Source organism: Saccopteryx leptura, chromosome 1, assembly GCF_036850995.1.
Source record: "Saccopteryx leptura isolate mSacLep1 chromosome 1, mSacLep1_pri_phased_curated, whole genome shotgun sequence".
Classification (NCBI taxonomy): Eukaryota; Metazoa; Chordata; class Mammalia; order Chiroptera; family Emballonuridae; genus Saccopteryx; species Saccopteryx leptura.
The window spans coordinates 246,663,277-246,683,208 of record NC_089503.1 but is presented as its reverse complement, the minus strand read 5'-3'; the positions used below and the strand labels follow the sequence as shown (position 1 = coordinate 246,683,208).

General features: G+C 49.7%; 1 protein-coding gene across 1 annotated transcript in view; it reads left to right on the top strand.

Annotated features, from left to right (window-relative positions):
- ZFR2 (zinc finger RNA binding protein 2) overlaps positions 1-19,932 on the top strand; it is a 73,018-nt gene that overhangs the window by 45,434 nt on the left and 7,652 nt on the right. Inside the window, exons 14-16 of the mRNA XM_066360198.1 lie at positions 2,525-2,663; positions 2,994-3,046; positions 7,153-7,326. Coding sequence (XP_066216295.1) covers positions 2,525-2,663; positions 2,994-3,046; positions 7,153-7,326 — 366 coding nt within the window. The remainder of the gene's footprint in view (positions 1-2,524; positions 2,664-2,993; positions 3,047-7,152; positions 7,327-19,932) is intronic.

The window sequence follows — 19,932 nt, the reverse complement described above, 5'->3', positions numbered from 1 at the left end:
TGGGAACTTACGGCTTCCTCTCTGTCTCTGTGGCTCTTTTGATGGCTGCATCTGGCTCACAGACAAATCTTTAATAAAAAAAAACAATGTCAACAATATAAAACATTCTCATGTATTACAATCCATTCATTTCCTACTGCTCATGTTCATGGTTGCGGGTGGCTGGAGTCAATCACAGCTGTCCTCCGGGACAACACTAAATTTTTATTAGATAATGCATAACATACATGGGTTGTATGGCTCTCAAGAATTACATTTTAAAATATGTGGCGTTCATGGCTCTCTCAGCCAAAAAGGTTCCCGACCCCTGCTTTAGTTCCTCTCCTGTGAGGACAACATTGAAGCCCAGTGCTAGGTAGAGAGCACCTGGTGTGAAGGGAGCCATGTCCAATAGGACAATGGGAATTATGTGTCCTGACAGGACATTTAGGATATTTCATTTCAAGTTGTAAGGCCAGTGGCCATCACCGTGGCCATGCAGGTTCTCACTGGATTCGGGCAGAAGGTAAAGGAACTGTGGAGCCAGAAAATGGTGGGCCATTCTGTTTATTAAAGTTTCATGGCCCTGGCCGGTTGGCTCAGCGGTAGAGCGTCGGCCTGGCGTGCGGGGGACCCGGGTTCGATTCCCGGCCAGGGCACATAGGAGAAGCGCCCATTTACTTCTCCACCCCTCCTTCCTCTCTGTCTCTTTCTTCCCCTCCTGCAGCCGAGGCTCCATTGGAGCAAAGATGGCCCGGGCGCTGGGGATGGCTCCTTGGCCTCTGCCCGACGCCCCGGAGGGGCAGAGCATCGCCCCCTGGTGGGCATGCCGGGTGGATCCCGGTCGGGCGCATGCGGGAGTCTGTCTGACTGTCTCTCCCCGTTTCCGGCTTCAGAAAAATGCAAAAAAAAAAAAGGTTTCATAACAGTGGATGAGCAAACAGGCAGGGAAGACAGCTTCCCTTTCTCTCAGGGCTCCCAATCCCCTCAGCATTTAGCACTTACTAGACTCATTCTCTGGACTCACTGGACTCACAGGCCCCCACCCGCCTCAGCACTCCCCAGCAAAACAGGCTGGGGGAAATACTCCTTCTCCTGCAAACAATGGCCTCTCCCCCTGGAGGCAGGCAGTTTGCAATTTGCAATTGCCTCTCCACCTTGAGGGCAAGCACCTGCACCCCATACTATACAGACATGGTGTGCCCTGCGCCAATGCGAAATACAAGCGAGCAAACCTAAACACACTTGTTCACCCAACATCAGTGCTCTGCTTTCCCACAAGGCTGCACCAGTAAATAACCTTGTATACATGTTGTTCCACGCACGTGGAACTCTGCCCCTCAGGCAGAGTCACTGGGTCAAGGGCATGAGCCTGGTGCTCCTGGTCAGTATTGCCCAGACAGCCTCCACCAGAAGATTATAGATCAGGGGTCCCCAAACTTTTTACACAGGGGGCCAGTTCACTGTCCCTCAGACTGTTGGAGGGCCAGACTATAAAAAAAAAACTATGAACAAATCCCTATGCACACTGCACATATCTTATTTTAAAGTAAAAAAACAAAATGGAAACAAATACAATATTTAAAATAAAGAACAAGTAAATTTAATTAAACAAACTGACCAGTATTTCAATGGGAACTATGCTCCTCTCACTGACCACCAATGAAAGAAGTGCTCCTTCTGGAATGGATTTGCCAGCCCAACTATTCCTCAGGCTCTGGAGTTTTGTCCTTCTCAAAGATGATGAGGGCACTCGTAGTTTTTTTTTTTGTTTTTTTCGTAATGGTGTTTATTCTCTCTCTTTTTAATTGATTCATTTTAGAGAGGTGGGGAAGAGAGAGAGAGAAAAAAGGAGAGGAGCCTGACCTGTGGTGGTGCAGTGGATAAAGCGTGGACCTGGAATGCTGAGGTCGCCGGTTCGAAACCCTGGGCTTGCCTGGTCAAGGCACATATGGGAGTTGATGCTTCCTGCTCCTCCCCCCTTCTCTTTCTCTCTGTCTCTCTCTCATCTCTCGCTCTCTCTCTCTCTCTCTCTCTCTCTCCTCTCTAAAAATGAATTTTAAAAAAAATGAAATGAAAAAAGGGGAGGAGCAGGAACATCAACTCCTTGATCAGGGAAGCCTGGGGTTTCAAACCAGTGAGCACAGCTTTCCAGGTCAGTGCTTTATCCACTGCGCCACCATAGGTCAAGTGGCACCTCATAGTTTTAATATGCTTCTCTCTTGCTGTCTCATCTGTGTCATTGTGTAAAAAGGGACCCTTCTGTTTCCTTTTCTAACAATTACCTGTTACATCGATGGCTATTTATTTATTTTTATTGGATTGCTGTCCTTGTTACGGGCATTCTTTACACATAAAGGCAGCTTACAGTCAGGGTTCATCTTCTATATGCATTTAGACTTATATACTTCTGGAGGGCGGGGCTATGACTCAGTCTCAGAGAGGCTCAGACGCCTGGTACAGGGACGGCCACCTGCATGTCCTTGCCATTGCACTGTCTCTCAACTGGAGTAATGTGGCCTGATGTTGTATTTGCACCTTACAGATAGTGATGAATGACAAGTATGAGGTCTCTACTGACCCTGAAGCCAACATCATCATCTCATCCTGTGAGGAGCCCAGAATACGGGTCACTGTGTCTGTCACCTCGCCCCTAATGCGAGAGGATCCCTTCATGGACAGAGGTGCAACGGGCCCTTCTATCCATCCCCTTTGCCACACGCCCAGGTGGCTTAGGGAAGTGTCTGACTCTGCTCTGGGCAGGGGTAGAGGGCTGGGGATGCATCTGGCACTTCTGTCAGCCCCAGATGCCACTGGTCAGATAAGAGCTGGTCCTTGGGGCAGTGGAGGAAACAAGCTGGTGACAGAGTGCCAGGTGGTCTCAGAACTGGGCCATGCACGCAAAACGCCATGTTCCTCCTTTGCTTCCAGGCCACTGTGGCCACCTGTGCCCTGTTTAGGGGAAACCAGCTGTGCTGGGTGTCCAGGAGCTCAGATTGTCCGCTTGTCCATAGCAGAGAACACAGCAGAGGTCACAGTGGACCCTGCTGATCCTGACACCACCAGTGTGGGGTCAGGGAGCTTGAGGCATATCAGCACTGCCTGAGAGAGTATGAGGGACTGTTGGGCCAGGTGAGAGGGCATTGAGGACCCCCAGGCTAATCAAGCCATGGAACCTCCTGGAATAGCCCCTAAGACCATTGTCTAAATTCCATTCATTCTTGAACCCCCTTCATGATTGTTTTGTCAACAATATCTGAGGGCCACCAACTACCATATTTTCCTTTAGATCAATTCATTTTTAATAATTAAATTATTTAACATTTTTATTTATTGATTTTAGTGAGAGAGGAAGGGAGAGAGAGAAAGAGAGAAGCAGGAACATTCATCTGTTCCTGTATGTGCCCTGACCAGGATTGAACTGACAACCTCTGTGCTTTGTATCCAGCCAGGGCAACACTTAAAGTTTCAGAGAACTTTTGACTGTAAGTGGAAATTCATTATCAATTGTCTTAAATAGAGTTGTCTAAAATTCAGTACAGGGGACAAAGAACAACACCATTAAATTCTAGCAGAAGGCCCTGCTAGGGTTTGCTCAAACACACAAACAAGGGGGAAACTGGGAATGTTAGACAGTGTTCCAGATCCATGGCCGCTGGATGGAGGCTGACTGGGAAGATTAAGAGATGCAGAAACTCCTCCGTGATGAACACACGTTCTTCTACCCGAAACCGGGCAGCCTCCCTCAGGTGTCTCCTCACTCCGGAGTCCATGCCCCGGGTTGGCTGTTGCCGGAAGGCTAACTTCTGACCCCTCCTCAGAGACAACCCTGCCAGGTCCAGCTCAGCCTGTGGCAGGCAGGCGGCAGGCAGGGATCCCCGGGGCTGTTTACGGTGAAAGGAAGGGAAACCTGTGCTCCATCGTAAACCAGGGGGCCTAGAATGAGCTGAGAGTATTCTTGAAGCAATAATAGTAAGAAAGAAAAAATGGATCTGAATTTCTCTCAGACAGAGAGGCCTTTGTCATCAATGATGGGAAGTGTTCAAATCTGACCCACTTTCTCTCTTTTAATTAAGCATTTGGAAGTTTCTGGAAATCTGGCTTCATTCATAGTTTCCCACCTGCACTGTAGTTTGCTAACTAAGGGGGTCAGCGCGGAAGGCGCTCAGTAATAAACATTAGATTTTCCTCGTGGGCAGTGACTTCAGAGGAGATAGGATTTTCACAGAAGTGATTTTTGCAGCCCCTGCATTGTCCCAAAGGAAAGATGACCTGTGAGAAAGCGTGTATCTTCCAGATAAATAAAATGAGGCCCAGAGGGCTGAGAGGCATGGCCCTGTGGCCCAGGGAGGGAGCAAAGTAGGAAGAGGCACCTTGTCCACATGCCCCTTTCTTCTAGAAGGAATGGAGGTACCTTTACCAGACCCAGGAGATGTCTTGAGCCTGGAAAAATGTCTTCAATCACTGGTTGCCCTTCGCCACGCCAAGTGGTTCCAGTTACAGGGGTGTGGTTGGGAGGGGGGAATCATACCTGTCTGTCCTGTCGGCTGAGCCCTTAGCTGACTCCTTGGCTAGCTGTTTGGCTCATGTACTAAACTGATGGGTTGGAAATCACAGCAAGGTCAGTTCTGTTGGCCTGTGACCATTTGAGAGTACAGTCTGTTTTCAGCCACTGCCCTCCAGGCCAGCCAGTCATGTCCTCGGAGACCCTCCTTAACCTCCACTTCCAGGATGGGATCCTTGGCCCAGCTCGATGCCCCCAGGGTCTGCCCTTGTTCCCTTGGCAACACACACCCAGGTACATTTAGCTTCTAGAACTAACAATGTGCTTCTTCCCCCAAAGGCACAAGCCAGCAGCCTATAGACCTGTGTAATTGTCATCAGGGTTTTTTGGGACCTCTGCCAACGTGTGCCCACCTGGGGGCTCTGTCAGACTGGGTAAGGCAGTGCCAGGCAGCCAGCCATGCTCTGAGAAGCCCACAGAGCCTTATTTTCTTCCTGGACACACGTTTCCCCTCCAAGTACTGGGCTTTCCCAGAAGGGGCTGGCATCAGCCTGAGTACTTGGTGCTTGAGAGAGGTAGATCACGGTAGGTGTGTCTTGGGGGTCCCTTGGTACCACAAAGAGGTTTGCTCGGGAGTACAGCATCATTTGACTGTATTTTTTGTGTGTGTGTATTTTTCTGAAGTTGGAAACGGGGAGGCAGTCAGATAGACTCCCACATGCGCCCCACCGGGATCCACCCAGCATGCCCACCAGGGGGTGATGCTCTGTTGCAACCAGAGCCATTCTAGCGCCTGAGGCAGAGGTCACAGAGCCATCCTCAGCGCCCGGGCCAACTTTGCTTCAATGGAGCCTTGGCTGCGGAAAGGGAAGAGAGAGACAGAGAGGAAGGAGAGGGGGAGGGATGGAGAAGCAGATGGGCACTTCTCCTGTGTGCCCTGGCCAGGAATCGAACCTGGGATTCCTGCACGCCAGGCCGACGCTCTACCACTGAGCAAACCAGCCAGGGCCTGTATTTTTTTTATCTTATCAAGTGAGAGGCAGGGAGGCAAAGAGACATAATCCTGCATGCACCCCAACCATAATCCACCCAGCAACCCCCGTCTGGGACTGATGCTCTGTTGCTCAGCAACTGAGCTATTTTAGTACCTGAGGTGAGCCCATGGAGCTATCCTCAGTGCCCGGGGCCAACTTGCTTTTTTAAGCCATGGCTGCAGGAAGGGGAGGGAGGGAAAAAAAGAGACAGAGAGAGAGGGAGAGAGGGAGAGAGGGAGAGAGAGAGAGAGAGAGAGAGAGAGAGAGAGAGAGGGAGAGAGGGAGAGAGAAGGGGAAGGGGAAGGGGAAGGGGAAGGGGAAGGGGAAGGGGAGGGGTGGAGAAGCAGATGGTTGCTTCTCATGTGTTCTCTGACCGGGAATCAAACCCAGGACTTTCACACCCCAGGCTGACACTCTACTATTAAGCCAACCAGCCAGGGCCTGACTGTATTTTCTTAAACCCTTGACCTCACAGACAGAACTAGGTGGCATGCCAGTGCCAGGGCACCAGGGAAATGTGTGGTGTGAGCACAGAGGGCCTGGCGAGGTCAGGGACCCACTGCCCATCCTGACTCCACGCTGGCCTCTGGACGGCCTGTGCACCCCAACCTCCTCTGGAGGGGGGACCCCCTGTGGCTCTGACAGCCTCCCTGGCCCATAGAGGGTGGGGAGAAGAGCAGAGAAGAGAGAGTGCAAGGGCCCCTGTGCCCCCTGAATACTCAAGCTGCTGAATTGTGAAACCACTGCTTCCACCCTCTCTGGGCCCCCACCCTATCTTTTTGTAGGGTTGTATCTTGTCCCTAAGCAGGTCTGTCTCTGACTGTCATGCTCTCATTTCACATACCCGCCTGCCAGTTCTCCCCCCCACACACACACACACCCAGTGCTGGTTGGGGTGACCTGAAGGTTTTTAAGTTTTTCACATTATTCTCTGAAGGGGCCCAAGCTCCCTGAAGTCTGAGGGAGATTTGCATTCTATGCACAGTCTTCTGCTGCCAGTTCATCTCCTGCTCCCAAAACTGGGCTCTTGGACAAGCAGGCCTTCACATTCTGTCCCAGGCCACCACTGGCCTTACTCAGGAGGGCCATCTCCAAAACCAATGGTTCTGGTGACCACCAGGACCTCTGCCTCCTTCCCAGTGTCCAGGGCAGACACTGCTTTCTGTGCTGCACCCTCTGGAGAGCACAGTGGCCGGCTTCATGCTGTTACTAGCTATGTCTTGGTCCAGCCCGTGCAACCCACCCGGGGTGGCTCCTTGGATGAAGGTGCATACCTGGCAAGTCATGGAGTCATTGCAACTCTGGCTTAAATATACCATGAGTCACTGAAAAAAAGTTTCACTTAACCCTTAGAAGACTAGTTTTCAATGTCACAATTGCTGGGGTTTTGCCAGTGGGGAAACTGATGGTTAGAGAATGAAGAAACCTGCCCGTGGCCATAGCAGGAGGTGGCAAGGCCTCAGTGACCACCCTTCTCTGTAGAAGTCAAGGGTAGGTGGGAGTTAGAGAAAGAGCTGGGAGGGGCTGCCTGTCCTGGGGTCCCCCGTAGACCCTTAGCTGAGCCCAACAGAGCCCCTCCCGTGGGAGCTAAACTCAAAGGCACAGCGTCCCCTTTTCTGTTCCTCTCCGGCCCAGGCCATGGAGCTGCTAGTGGAGAAGGCTCTGAGCAGTGCCAAGGGCCCCCCTGAGTCCTGGGGGTGCCATGCGACAGGTCCTGGAGTGTGTGGCCCCGGGGATGCTCCTAACAGGTCAGTCTCATCAGCTGGGGAGCCCAGCACACTGGAGCGCATAGCAGAGACTCGAGTCATAGTGAGGTACAGGAGGAGCTTCTTACCACCATGTGAGAACGGTGTCCAACTCAGCCGGGAGGAGAGACCCAGACACACACACATCCGCGGAGGGAAAGGAGCAGCACAGGAGCATGTAGAATGCACTACCCCACAAAGGAGGGCACAGGTCCAGTGCAGATGGAGCAGGTGATGGACCTGTCCCCTGCCGCTAGCCTAGCACTTATCCTCTGATGGCAGCTCACCCTTTCTGGGAGCCCTGGCTGTCACCAGGTGATGCCCTTGGTGGTAATATTTCCAAAGGATAATGGGTTGTGTCTGGAGATGTTCACCCTAGTGTGGTTTATAGTAGCAGAAAGGAAGGGAAGCATCCTGTGCTCTCATGAGATGGCAGAGACAGAGATGGTGTTTTCCAGCCATTTTAGTGACACAAGATGACATATTAAGAGAAACAAGAGAAAGCCCACTGGACCTGTGTGCGAGCCTGTTATATTACTACGTACTCATGTGTGTGCACACATATAGTAGCAGGAAGGAGCTTTGCTGAGTGTACTTGTGGGGACAGAGGGAAGAATGGCCCAGGCGAGACTCCCCTATTGGAGATCCTATGCCAGACAAGGGCATGTCAGCCAGGGTGACCATGGGTGCAGAGAGGTACAGTCACAGGCCTTGTTCTTGGACACTCTCAGGCCCCCAGTGGTAACAGTCTCTCACAAGGGCACTCTATCTTCTTTGCCAACCCCACCTCCTCTTTCAAAGATGGGCCTGGACTCTGGGATCCCTGTGAGAGAGACAAGATGGACGTGCTTGAGTCCATGACCCTCCAGGAGCGGGAAGACATCACAGCCAGTGCCCAGGTAGAATGGCCAGCTCCTGCAGCTCCCCACTCCAGTCCGCCTCAACAAGGCTTCAGGGGGCACCCTGGTCCCAGCACCTGTTAGCAGCTATGCAGCATCCCAGAATATGTTCTGGGGTTCCTCTTCCCTCCCCCTGCAGAGATGGGTGACCTGTGGGAGGGTGACAGGGGTGCTTCTGGGGGCAGGAGCAGCTTGGCTCAGAGCTGAAGCCACCACAATGATGAGCATAGACCTGGGGCCTCACTGTCTGGGACTGTTCTGAGTTCCCTCCACCCCCCACCTATGCTCTATAAACACCCAGCTATGGCTGGCCAGCCTCAAGAAGAACCCCCCCCCCCCATCTGTGGTTTCCCTTTGGTTTGTAAGTTTATGAGAAATTCTCCCAGTAGTACAGAAATCACTTTGGACCTGACATTTAGCAACTGTCTTAATGGAAAGAAATTGCTTATGGTCAGAGTGAAACTGGGAGATGTAGGATCTGAGGTCCCAGTAGTGAGGGGAAAGCACTGATATCCCAAGGGGCTTCCTGGCAAAGTCCTACCCTCAGCAGCCTGAGCAACTGCCAGTGCAACCCTTCGTGCCTGATGGGAACTGAGCTCAGCATCTGCTAGAAGGGTGTTGTCAAGGACAGGATTCTTGGCAAGCCACAGGGCCATGGGGCTAGGTGAGCTGGGCACAGGCAAGGGGATCCTGACAGGCGTGTCCCCAGCACGCCCTGCGCATGTTGGCATTTCGGCAGATCCACAAGATCCTAGGCATGGACCCCTTGCCACCACCCAAAAGCAGGCCCGGGTCACACTTCTGGAAGAGGCCTCAGGAGGCGAGTGAGGCTGAGGAAGGCCCAAGGAAGCAGGCCAAGCAGACCAGCCAGGTGGAAAGGGGGGGGGGGGAGAGGGGCTGTGTGAGTAGCCTCGCCTCCCCAATGGGACCTGACATGCCACTTAGAGGCTGTATCATCCCTGATGTTGGATAGTTGTATTCTTTCCAGGAACATTCCATGGGTTTTTAAAAAAATGCTTGTGCTGTGATCATCAGTGAAATTGTATCACCCAGAGATGAGAACCTCTGGGTTGGGCAGCATCCCATACCCTGAGGTGCCCCCAGTGCTTCATAGAAGGTGTAGAAGGTACAGCACAGAGACTTTGAACCCTGCACATTTGCTAGCTTTAAACTCACCTGGGGCTACTAAGGGTATGGGTTTATAAACTGCTTCCTGCGGCTGCCCCAGTCATGCGTAGACTTGAAATCCCAGGGCATGCCCATCTGGGCCCCCTTGTCCTGAAGGCTAGCTCTGGGAGGCAGGCCAGGGAGAGCTGGGGTTGGGGCTGGTCCTGGGTGCATCTGGGCCCAGCCAACTCCAAACACACTGTCCCTCTGGCTCATGTGCCTAGAGATGGCCTCTCATCCCAGGTCTGTGGGGCCTGAACTGGGCTCCTCTCCCATCACCACTATGAGGAGAGCAACAGGGTTGAGTGCTCCTCTGCTTCCCTCCCAGGAACATCTGTGAACTGCATCTGCCCTGACACCAAGACTCCCAACCACCCCGACCACTAAGTGCCTTCTGCTTACAGAGGAGCTGCTCTGTAACATCTCATTTAAGGCTGGGGTTTGTCCGTCTTCTTTCTCCCATCCTCCCTGAATAGGTTCAGCCTATCTATGTGGGTCCGGAGCTCGCCTTGTGGGAGCAGGTCTAGAGGCTGTACCTAGTGCAGGACACAGGGTCAGGCACCTCCTAATGGATATATCCTGGCACTGCTGGACATGGGAGTACCAGCCCCTCTGTCCAAACCTTTTTGGTGACCAGTTTTCCTGGCTGGCATTGGAGGAAAAAAAGTTTATCTTTGTGCCAATTCAGTCTATAAAGTCACTTGATTCCTTTGATTTTGTGTCTGTTTTTAAGGGACAGCCTCTGTGTGGCTTCATGTCTGACATCTTTGTAGAGCTGCCTGGAAGTTTGGGGAGGCTGGGGAATAAACGAGATATGCTTGTCTTTTGATGTGTACCATTCAGTCCTTTGCTTGGGGTGCAGGTGACCCTCCTGGGCTCTCAGGGTTCTGGATAGGGGTGCTCCACCTGTTGGCATCTCTCCAAGGCTCTGAGGCCACAAGAGTGTGGATGTAGAGAGTGTGGATGGAGAGGACAGAGAGGACACGGAGGGGCTGGTGTTGTCCTGGCTGTGCTTCTGGCGTGGTAACCCTCAGGCCATTCCCACACGGAGTCTCCAGGGGGTGCAGATAAGCCTGGCACTGCAGATCCCACCAACAGAAGACTTGGCAGAGAAGAGCTCACTTCACACATGCCTCAGGCCACTCAAGGGGCCCACCCTGGCCTAGTCCCAGAGATACAGAGTGTGACCATCAGTGGAAGGGGTAGAGGCCTGGGAGGCTTCCTGAAGGAAGAAGCCCCCCACCAGGAGTTCCCCTGGAGTTTCAATCTCAGGGGTAAAGCGGGGCTCAGATAGGGAAACCTAGTTCACACCTGAACTTATGACAGTTTGGAGCCCCCAGCATCCCAGGAGCATGGGGCAAGATGGCAAGTGCCCCCAGCAGAAGTGGCACATGTCAGTATGCACAGGACATGGGATGGGAGACAGCCAGGACTCTCTTCGCAGAGCCAGACCAAAGGAGCCTAAGGAGGAGACGCCCAACCTGACTCTAGCAGGCACATGATCTACCTGAAACACGAAGTAGCAGGGCACGTAACTACTTCCTCTCTGGCAAGGCAGGCTACTCGCTTTTGCCACCCCTGCCTCAGGCCCCGTCCTAAGAGAGTGCCCCGCCCCCCGAAGGCACTTGACAGCACCCAGAAGGCAGAGCCAGCCCCATTGCTGGCCCTGCTGCAGCTACAGAGGAAGCCCAGGGGATGGGTCCAAGCATCCTCCACCCCATGCAGGGAGCTTCACCCCATACCCCCCCTTTTTTATCCTGGTCAGTGACTCTGCCATTAACCCACCTGCAGGCTGCCTACCACCACCATCTGCAGGGCGTCCTCCCGGGTTCCTTTGTGCTCAGGGCCAAACCATCAGGAGGTCAGGAGGTCCCACTTCCACTCTCTATCCACATTGTCACTCTGCTACTTCAACTCACCATCAACAGGAGCTTTGGATAAAACTCAGAATTGCCAGGGCACATACAAGAAGCAACCAGTGAGTGTACAACTAAATGGAACAACTAAGTGGAACAAGAAGTTGATGCTTCTCTCTCTCTCTCTTTCTCTCTCCTCCCACCTCTCTCTCCCCCTTTCTCTTCCCCACCCCCTCATATCAATGGAAAAAAAATTTAAACCCCTCAGAATTGCACTCAGGATAAAACCCCAAGTCCCGATGAAGCCCCCACAATAAACCATCTGCCACCCTCTCCCTCAATAACTCCCCTTCAGACCCACCAGTCTCTGCTTGTCATCAGACCAATCAATCTTGTTTCTGCCCCAAGGGCCTTTGCACATGCTATTCCCACTGCATGGTTAGCCCTTCCTCTGACCTGTGTGGCCAGTGAGTCCTCCCTTATTTCAGGTCTCAAATCAGATGTCACCTCCTTAGACCACCTCAGCCTGCCACATAACTTAAGACTACTTGTTATCTGCCTTCCCCCCACGATGTGAATTTTCTGTAGACAGGAAATATATCTGAGACAGGATAGTAAGAAACTAGGAAAATTCCTTAGCAAATAGAATGGGGAAACAGACAGCGGAATAAACTGGCCAAGGATTTTACAGCCAGATACTGAAGGTCACTTCCTAGAGATAACATCTAGGCCTCAGTTGTATTTTAGCTTCAGGCCCAGGAAAACAGCAAAAACAGTTGAGCGACCCCAGGACCAGCTGCAGTGACTAATGCCCCCCTGCCCTAGAGCTGACCAATCAGTAGAGACTATGACCCTGAAAGGACACGCCTGGAAAAGCTGGTGAATATTCTATTGAAACTCTCCCCTAAACTTCCAGTCTTTAAAACCTCTCAAAACTGCCCTGGTCAGGATCATAGACACAACCCCACGGTCATTGGCTTGAGCCTAAAGGTCACTGGCTTGAAGGCCAAGGTCACTGACTTGAGCCCAAGGTTGCTGGCTTGAGCAAGGGGTCACTCACTCTGCTGTAGTTCTCTGGTCAAGGCACATATGAGAAAGCAATTAATGAACAACTAAGGTGCTGCAATGAAGAATTGTGCTTCTTATCTCTCTCCCTTCCTGTCTATCCCTATGTGTCCCTCTCTCTGTCTCTCTTTCTCTGTGTCTGTCACAAAAACAAAAAACAACAAAGAAAAACTGCCCTGGCCAGATAGCTTGGTTGGTTTGAGCAGTGGTAGTCAACCTGGTCCCTACCGCCCACTAGTGGACGTTCCAGCTTTCATGGTGGGCAGTAGTGGAGCAACCAAAGTATAAATAAAAAGATAGATTTAACTATACTAAGTTATTTTATAAAGATTTATTCTGCCAAACTTAGCGAAAATCGGACATAAAGTACTTGGTAAGTAATTATTATTATATGCTTCAACTTGCTGTAACTCTGCTTTATAAATTTTATAAAGTAAAGTTACTTCCCTACTTTATAAATCACAATTACTGTGGAACCGGTGGGCAGTTAGAAAATTTTACTACTAGCAGAGATACAAAAGTGGGCAGTAGGTATAAAAAGGTTGACTACCCCTCGGTTAGAGCATCATCCCGAAGCACAGATGTTGCCTATTCGATCCTCGGTCAGGGCACATACAGGAATACATTGATGTTCCTGTCTCTCCCTCTCTCTCCCTTCCTCTCTCTAAAATCATTAAAACAAACAAGCAAACCCCTCAAAACAAAGAACCTAGCTCTCTCTCCCAGGAGCACACTCCAACCTTTACCTTCCCCTCCTCCTTGTGCCCTCCACACATATGCATCTCCTAAACTTTAAGGGTGCCCACAACGGGGGCAACAGGGAGCAGTAGCTCACCCTGGACTAACCCCTGAACCTCACTCCAAGGCCCCCTTTTCTCTGACTTCCCAGTGTAGGCCTATTTCTTTCCCATAAGGTTTCTAGAGAGCCAGAACGGCCCCACCTAGGCTCTCATGTTGCTTCCTCTGTCCTAGGCCCTTCCTTGTTTCACTGTCCCTAACATTAATAAACTTACTTTCAAAATCACCTGGACTCATGTTGTGGAATTTTTCCTGCACAAGTCAAGAGCTTACACGCTACCGGCCAGCCTTAGGCAGAACCAAAGGGCCAGGTCCCCTTTCTGGTGTCATCTACCTTACCACAGTACCCCCAGGTTTAGAACAGACCAAGTACATAGTAGTAGCTCAATAAATATGTTAAAGGCTTGAAGCCATGCTCTGATACCCAAACACAGGTCTCTTCTTTAAGAGGCATTTGCCTCCTGGCAGTTAGAAAGACACCATTTGTTTCTGTCTCCTCCTAAGAAATTATTGTAACAGTTGGGGGAAAAAACTTCAGTTAGGGCAGTGGCAGTCTGATGAAAGGAGAATGGGTCTGTCTGTGAGATGAAAACATGGCAAGTATGAGTCACAGCTTCACCTGTATGGGAAGCCCTGTGTCTTTCCGCAGTGAACCACACACAGTATTTTCAGACCAACTTCCTCCCTTACATCCTGCCAGGGGCAGCTCTTAGAAACCATATCACCCAGAATTCACCAGTCCCATCTCTGGCTCCTGGGAAAGATAGATATTTTCTTTGTCACCAGGTGGTTTAAGACCAATTCTGTAGACAGAAAATTAAATCACCCCACCTCCACGCCAGCAACTCCAAAAAAGCTAATTTAGGTAATGACAGAAAAATCAACCAGTTGGTTAGCGATGTATGCTATTCAGGTGGATGAAATATCTAAGCGATAGTATTGTTTTACTCAAGGCCTAAAAAGTGGTCGTTCCTAATTTTTCCTCCCCAGCCCTCTTCCCACCCATCAAAGGACTCTAGAATAGGCTGGTGGGAAGATACTGGACAAGCACCCTGAGACTGTGACGCAGGACCCCAGGTTGCAGGATGCTGGCAGGCGAGCCTGGTTGCTAGGAGATGGCAGTGAGTGTGGGAGAGATGACTTGAGGTGTGTGGGCTGCGCTGGAGCTGAGCCTGGCAGGCAGTCCAGGGAAGACAGAAAAAAGGAAGGGCAGATCCGTTGGCTTCATCTGCCAAGTCACTGATGACACAGAAAGATAGCTGGGAAAATGCACTGTGTCCCCTGGTCCAAAACACTCAGGGGTAGAGGGAGCACCTCTAAGGCTTGGCTAGTTTCAATAGCTTGTTTGGGAAAATGTTGGCTCTATCTCCTTGGTCCCCTGTTAGTTTGACTTTTTTTTTTTTTTAACTCTTGCTGCATAGAAAGCCTCAGGACACGGGCACAATGGAGGGCAGGTATAAGAGTAAAAGTCTGATTGAAGTGAAAGTCACACATGGAACAGTAACCCCAAATGCCTTCCTTGTCTCAGCTTCCAGAATGGCTGTCAGGCCATGAGAGAGCTCTGCAGAGGCAGGTGATATTTGGGGGGTCTTCTACAGTGGCCCATCCCCCATCATCACCCAGAGTGAAGCTCCCCCCAGGTTGAGGAGCTACCTGTCAGCTTTGTAGCATTCCCCTCATAAATGTTAGCTAATGAAGAGACTAAAACCCAGAGAGAGAGAGAGAGTGAAATGTAACTTGGAGGAAAGAGACAAAGAACAGAATAAAGCAGTTCCAGAAAAGCCCCTCTGTGTATTATCCTCGCAGAGCTTGTGGAAGACAACTGAAGCCAGGAGACAAGTTTTGGTCTGCCTTTTGAAAAGGAACATTCAAAGAACCAGAAGGAGCCCTTGGAAATTAAAAACACAAGAGTCAGAATTAAAATGTCAACAGAAGGGTTGGATGAAAAAGTAGAATAAGAAGATGAAAAAAAAAAAAATGTAGGCAAAAAAGTGAGATCAACCCCGGAAGCCCCACAGATGACAAAGGAGAGTTCCACACAGAGAAAACAGAAAATAAAGCAGAAGAAACCACCAGGGACATCCTTTAAGCTTGCCAGGAATGGAAGACACAACAGAGTCCACTGAATGTCCAGCACAACACGTGAAAACAGACCCCAACCAAACCCACACTGTAGACGTGCAAGATGTGGAGAATAAAGAGAGGATTCCACAAGCTTTCAGAGAGAGAGAAAAGAAAACACAAACCTGTCTAAAGCAGAGGATGAGGAAGCAGGACAACGGCAGCTACCCAACTGGCCAAGACTGGATGCTGGACGACATGAGGCCAGAGAAATTCCCCACCATCCAGAATACTGTCCTCATCCAAACTACCATTCTCACTGGAAAGTGGAAGGAAAGACTTTGTCTGGAAATGCCCAGGTGCATATTTTCAAAACAAGGGCATAAACCAAGAAAAAGGGGGACTTGGACTCAAGAAATCGGTGCTCCATCTCAGGAATCCCTAAGTACTGAAGAGGAGCGAGTCCAGCCCTGAGTGGAAAAGTTAGTTTCATTGGAGAGGTTGGGGGCGGGGGTAGAGAGTCACAGACACACAACCAAGGCAATCACTAACTCCAGAAAAAAATTTAAAAACAAGTCCCAGAAAATAATAGTGTTTCTTAATATACAATGCTTCACATGAACAACATAGGTACTAAGTAGTCATTCAACCCAAAAATTGTGATAAAACTACTGGGAAAGCGATATGCCAAGGGAGCTATATCTCTACCTTCAGGACTAGGAAGTCAATGGACAATGTCCAACGGATACATCAGGAGATGGGTAAGCATTATTTTGAAATATAGAAGCAAATACCAGAGAAACAGCCTGTAGAATCAGCAATGGCAGGCCTTCAGGAATGGGACAGACATGCTTTTGCTTAAAACAGGTTTTTTTTGTTTGTTTTTTTATTAAGTGAGAGGCAGGGAGGCAGAAACAGACTGCCACATGCACCCCAACCGGGAGCCCCCTTGCAAGTCCCTACCAGGCGATGCTCTGCCCGCTGTGCCGCAGCTCCACAACCTAGCCAAGGCCACAGAGCCATCCTCAGTGCTCAGGACCAATTTTGCTGGAATGAACCATTTGAACCATGGCTGCAAGAGGGGAAGAGAGAGGGGAAGAGAGAGAGAAAGAGAGAAATAGCAGAGGGTTGGAGAAGCTTCTCCTGTGTGCCCTGACCGGGAATTGAACCCAGGACTTCCACATGCTGGGCCGACACTCTACTGCTGAGTAGTCTTAAATGACAGCAAAACACTACAAATATTGCTACTATTAATTTTGATGAGAAGAAAGCATATGTACCCTTCAGGGGCTCATTACTGAGTCAGGGACCTTTATATATATATATAGTTAGGAGAACACTTGAAGCTTACTTCATGCCATGAATATTGACACTTTAGATTGAAAAGTGCACCTATAAGGTCATATAAAATTTTTTAAAATTTTTTTTTATTTTTTGAGAGAGGCAGGAGAGAGAGACAGGAACATCAAGCTGCTCCTGTGTGTGCCCTGACCGGGGAATTGAACCATCAAACTTCGCACTCCAGAACCATGGTCCAACCAACCTAGCTATCGGGCCAGGGCTTGAATTTTCTTTTTTAATTGATTGATTTTTAGAGAGGGAAGGGAGAAGGGAAGCACTCATTTGTTGTTCCACTCAGTCGTTCATGCATTGGTTGCTCCCCATGTGTGCCCTGATGGGGGATCAAACCTGCAAACTTGTCATTTCAGGACAACGCTCTTAACTGATTGAGCTAACTGGCCAGGGCAGATAAATTTTAAAATATGCCTATTTATAAGAAAGGAAAGACATAGAGACTAGAGGTCAGCAAACTACAGCTCACTTACTTACCATCTGTTTTCATGCATCCTGTGAGCTAAAAATGGTACTTCTTATTTTTAAGTGGCTGAAAAAATTCAAGTATAATATTGCATGATACATGAAAAATATACAAAGTTCAATTTTTAGCATTTATAGATAAAGTTTTGTTGGAACCCAGCCATGCCTGTTCACCTACATGTTATCAATAGAGGCTTTTGCGCTATAAAAGCAGAATTGAGTGGTTCAGCGAAAGATCATCTGGCCCTTTATAGGGAAAGCTGGCCAACTCTTGAGTTAGAGGCTGAGGTTTGGTGACAGAGAATGGAGAAGATCAAGGAAGAATCCTGGAGCAGAGGCATAGGGAAACGTCTTCTGACAAATGGGCCTTGCTTTGTGGTACCTTGTGGATCCCCCACACTCCTTCCTGGGTCTTCACTCTTTCATGTGATTCTAATCATTTGTCCTGTGAGGGCCTACTGTGTACCAGGCTCCAGAGATAAAAGATTGCCCAAGCCAGAGCAGTCCTTGCCCTCCCTCACAGAGCATATGTTCTGTTAAGGGAGTGAGGTGAAGCAGGAGGGCGATGGACAAGAAAAAGTAAAATAGGACAATGGGCAGTGATTTGTGCTTGGTTGGTGGGCAGTCACTATGGGTGGTCAGGAAGAGTCTCTTGGAGGAGCTGGAAATACTGAAAAGAGGTGAGCCTTGAGAAGAGCTGAAAGAAGACTGTAATAAGAGTAGAAACATAGCACATGCTGGATGGTGCCTGCCACATTTGAGGAACCAGAGAGAGTGAGGCAGGGGAAGTGAAGGGAGCTGACAGCCGAGAGGTGACAGCAACTGTGGCCAGACCAAGCAAGTGGTGGGCCACAGATAGGAGGTCGGGTTTCATCCTAAACACAGTGAAGCACCACGAGAAGATTGTAAGCCAGGCAGTGACAGGAACCCAGGTCACACAGCGTGAATCTGTAAGCATGGCAGGGAAATGATGTGACTGGCTCCGCGTGTAGTACAAGGAAGACTGGGTGAGGGATATGGGAGGAGAGCAGACAGCCTCCCCCATCAAAGGCAGGTCACCTCTGGCACTCCAAAGCAGGTTGCCTGGAGGGGCCCTTTGCTCCACAAGCTGAGAATGATCCAGCTGACCACTGGTTCTGGTTGCAAAGCAAGCAATGCAGCATTTTTCCTCGAAAGAGCAGAGTTCCTCTGCTGAATCCCTGAGTCCCCTGGCAGGGAATGGAAAGCTAAATTTAAAGATGTGCTAATTGGGACAGTCTGATCTGGCCTCGTGCTCCAGCTGAGGATCTTCTGAGGCCACAGCGCCAGCTCAGATGTCCCCACATCTGGCTGCAGCTACCCACCAGATCCAAAAAGCACAATTATAGACACATTCTCTTTGAGGGTCTATTATGTGCCCCACACCTCATGGTGTACAGGTATGTGGGCACTGGAGCCAGACAGGCCTGGGTTCAAAGCCCAACTCACCATTTCCTGTGACCTAGGGTAAGCCTTGGCATTCTCTGAACCTCAGCTTTCCCATCTGTGAAATGGGTCTGAGAGTGCTCACCTCTCAGGTAAAAGGCACTACTCATCCCCTCCCCTCACCAATATTCATTGGCTTTAAAAATATGTCCTGAGCACCTATTATATGCTAGGTACTGAGTCACAGCAATGAAGGATACCATCCAAAGTCCCTGAATTGGGAAGCTGATATTCTAGAAAGGATGCAGCCAGCAAACAAGATACACAAATAAATGTGTGGTCTATCATCCATGGTAGCTCTATAGAGCTACTGAAGAGGGGGTGTGAAGTGTCAGTGGATTCAAACATTCTGTAGGGTTGCTGCAGTGCTGGTTATGTCTGAGGAAGTGTCCCACACAGAAGGCACAGCTAATGCAAAGGTCTTGACGTGGAAGCAAGCCTGGAAATTCTGAGGAAGAGGAAGAAAATGCACCCTCCTCCCCATCTCCTTTGGTCGCTGGTGTAAAGACTACGTTTCCCAGCTTCCTTTGCTCCTAGGTTTGGCTAGAAGAGTCCGTAATGAAGAGGTATACCCTTCTTTGCCAGCTTCCGACTTCCTATTGGCTGGACTGAAGGTGGAACAGTTGGAGATCCAGCAGCCATCTTAGATCAATAGGTGGAACTTTGAGTGACGAGAAAGGAAGAGCAACAAGATGGCAGGAGCCTGGATCTCTGACACTGAGGGTTGCCTCTCTCAGAAAGCATTAATTTCTATCTAATTCAAGCCTCTAGCACTTGGTGTCTTCTATCCCCTGTAGCCAATCCTAATCTTAACTGATACATTATGTAAAGTATCTGTGATATGATTCCCTTTGTTCACTGTCTACAGTGATTTTTGTCTGTATTTGTAAAGAAGAACAAGAAATATGTCCTGCCTTTGAGAAGTTTACAATCCCATTGGAGATATCACAGGCCTGACATCTAGCCCCAGCCAGCTGTGTGACCATAGGCAAGTAGCCTTGCCTCTCTGGGTCTCAGCTTTCCAATCCTAAAACGAGAAGATTGGCCCCCAAAATCTCCAGGAGTTTGGAGAACAAAGGGTTATGCAAATCCAAACAGTCAAATAGGAGAAGGTGAGACATGAAGAACAGTGAGATTTGGATGAGCAAAAGAAAAGCATTCAGGCAGGGGATGAGGGGGCCCATCAGGTTCCTCTGCTGCAACAGAAGCCAATAGCATCTGATCCATTGCACAGAAGGCAGATGTATCAGCTCATGGAAGAGACTCCCAAGAGATTCATCTTCCTAACTGGGTTTAGGGAAACTTAATCTGATTCTCAGATTCCACATCATAGAGACTGTTCATTTCAACACCCCACTATGGGTCCATTTTCAGTATTAGAAATTTTTTTGGTCACAAGTGGCAGAAATCCCCTTCTGAGCAACCAAAAAGCAAAGACCAGCTTCCTACACTAGGCATAGAATAAACTCCAGGTGTGGCTGAATCCAAGGATTTGAATTCGTCCTGTGAGATTCAGTCTGTCTCTTTCTCAGCTCTGCTTCC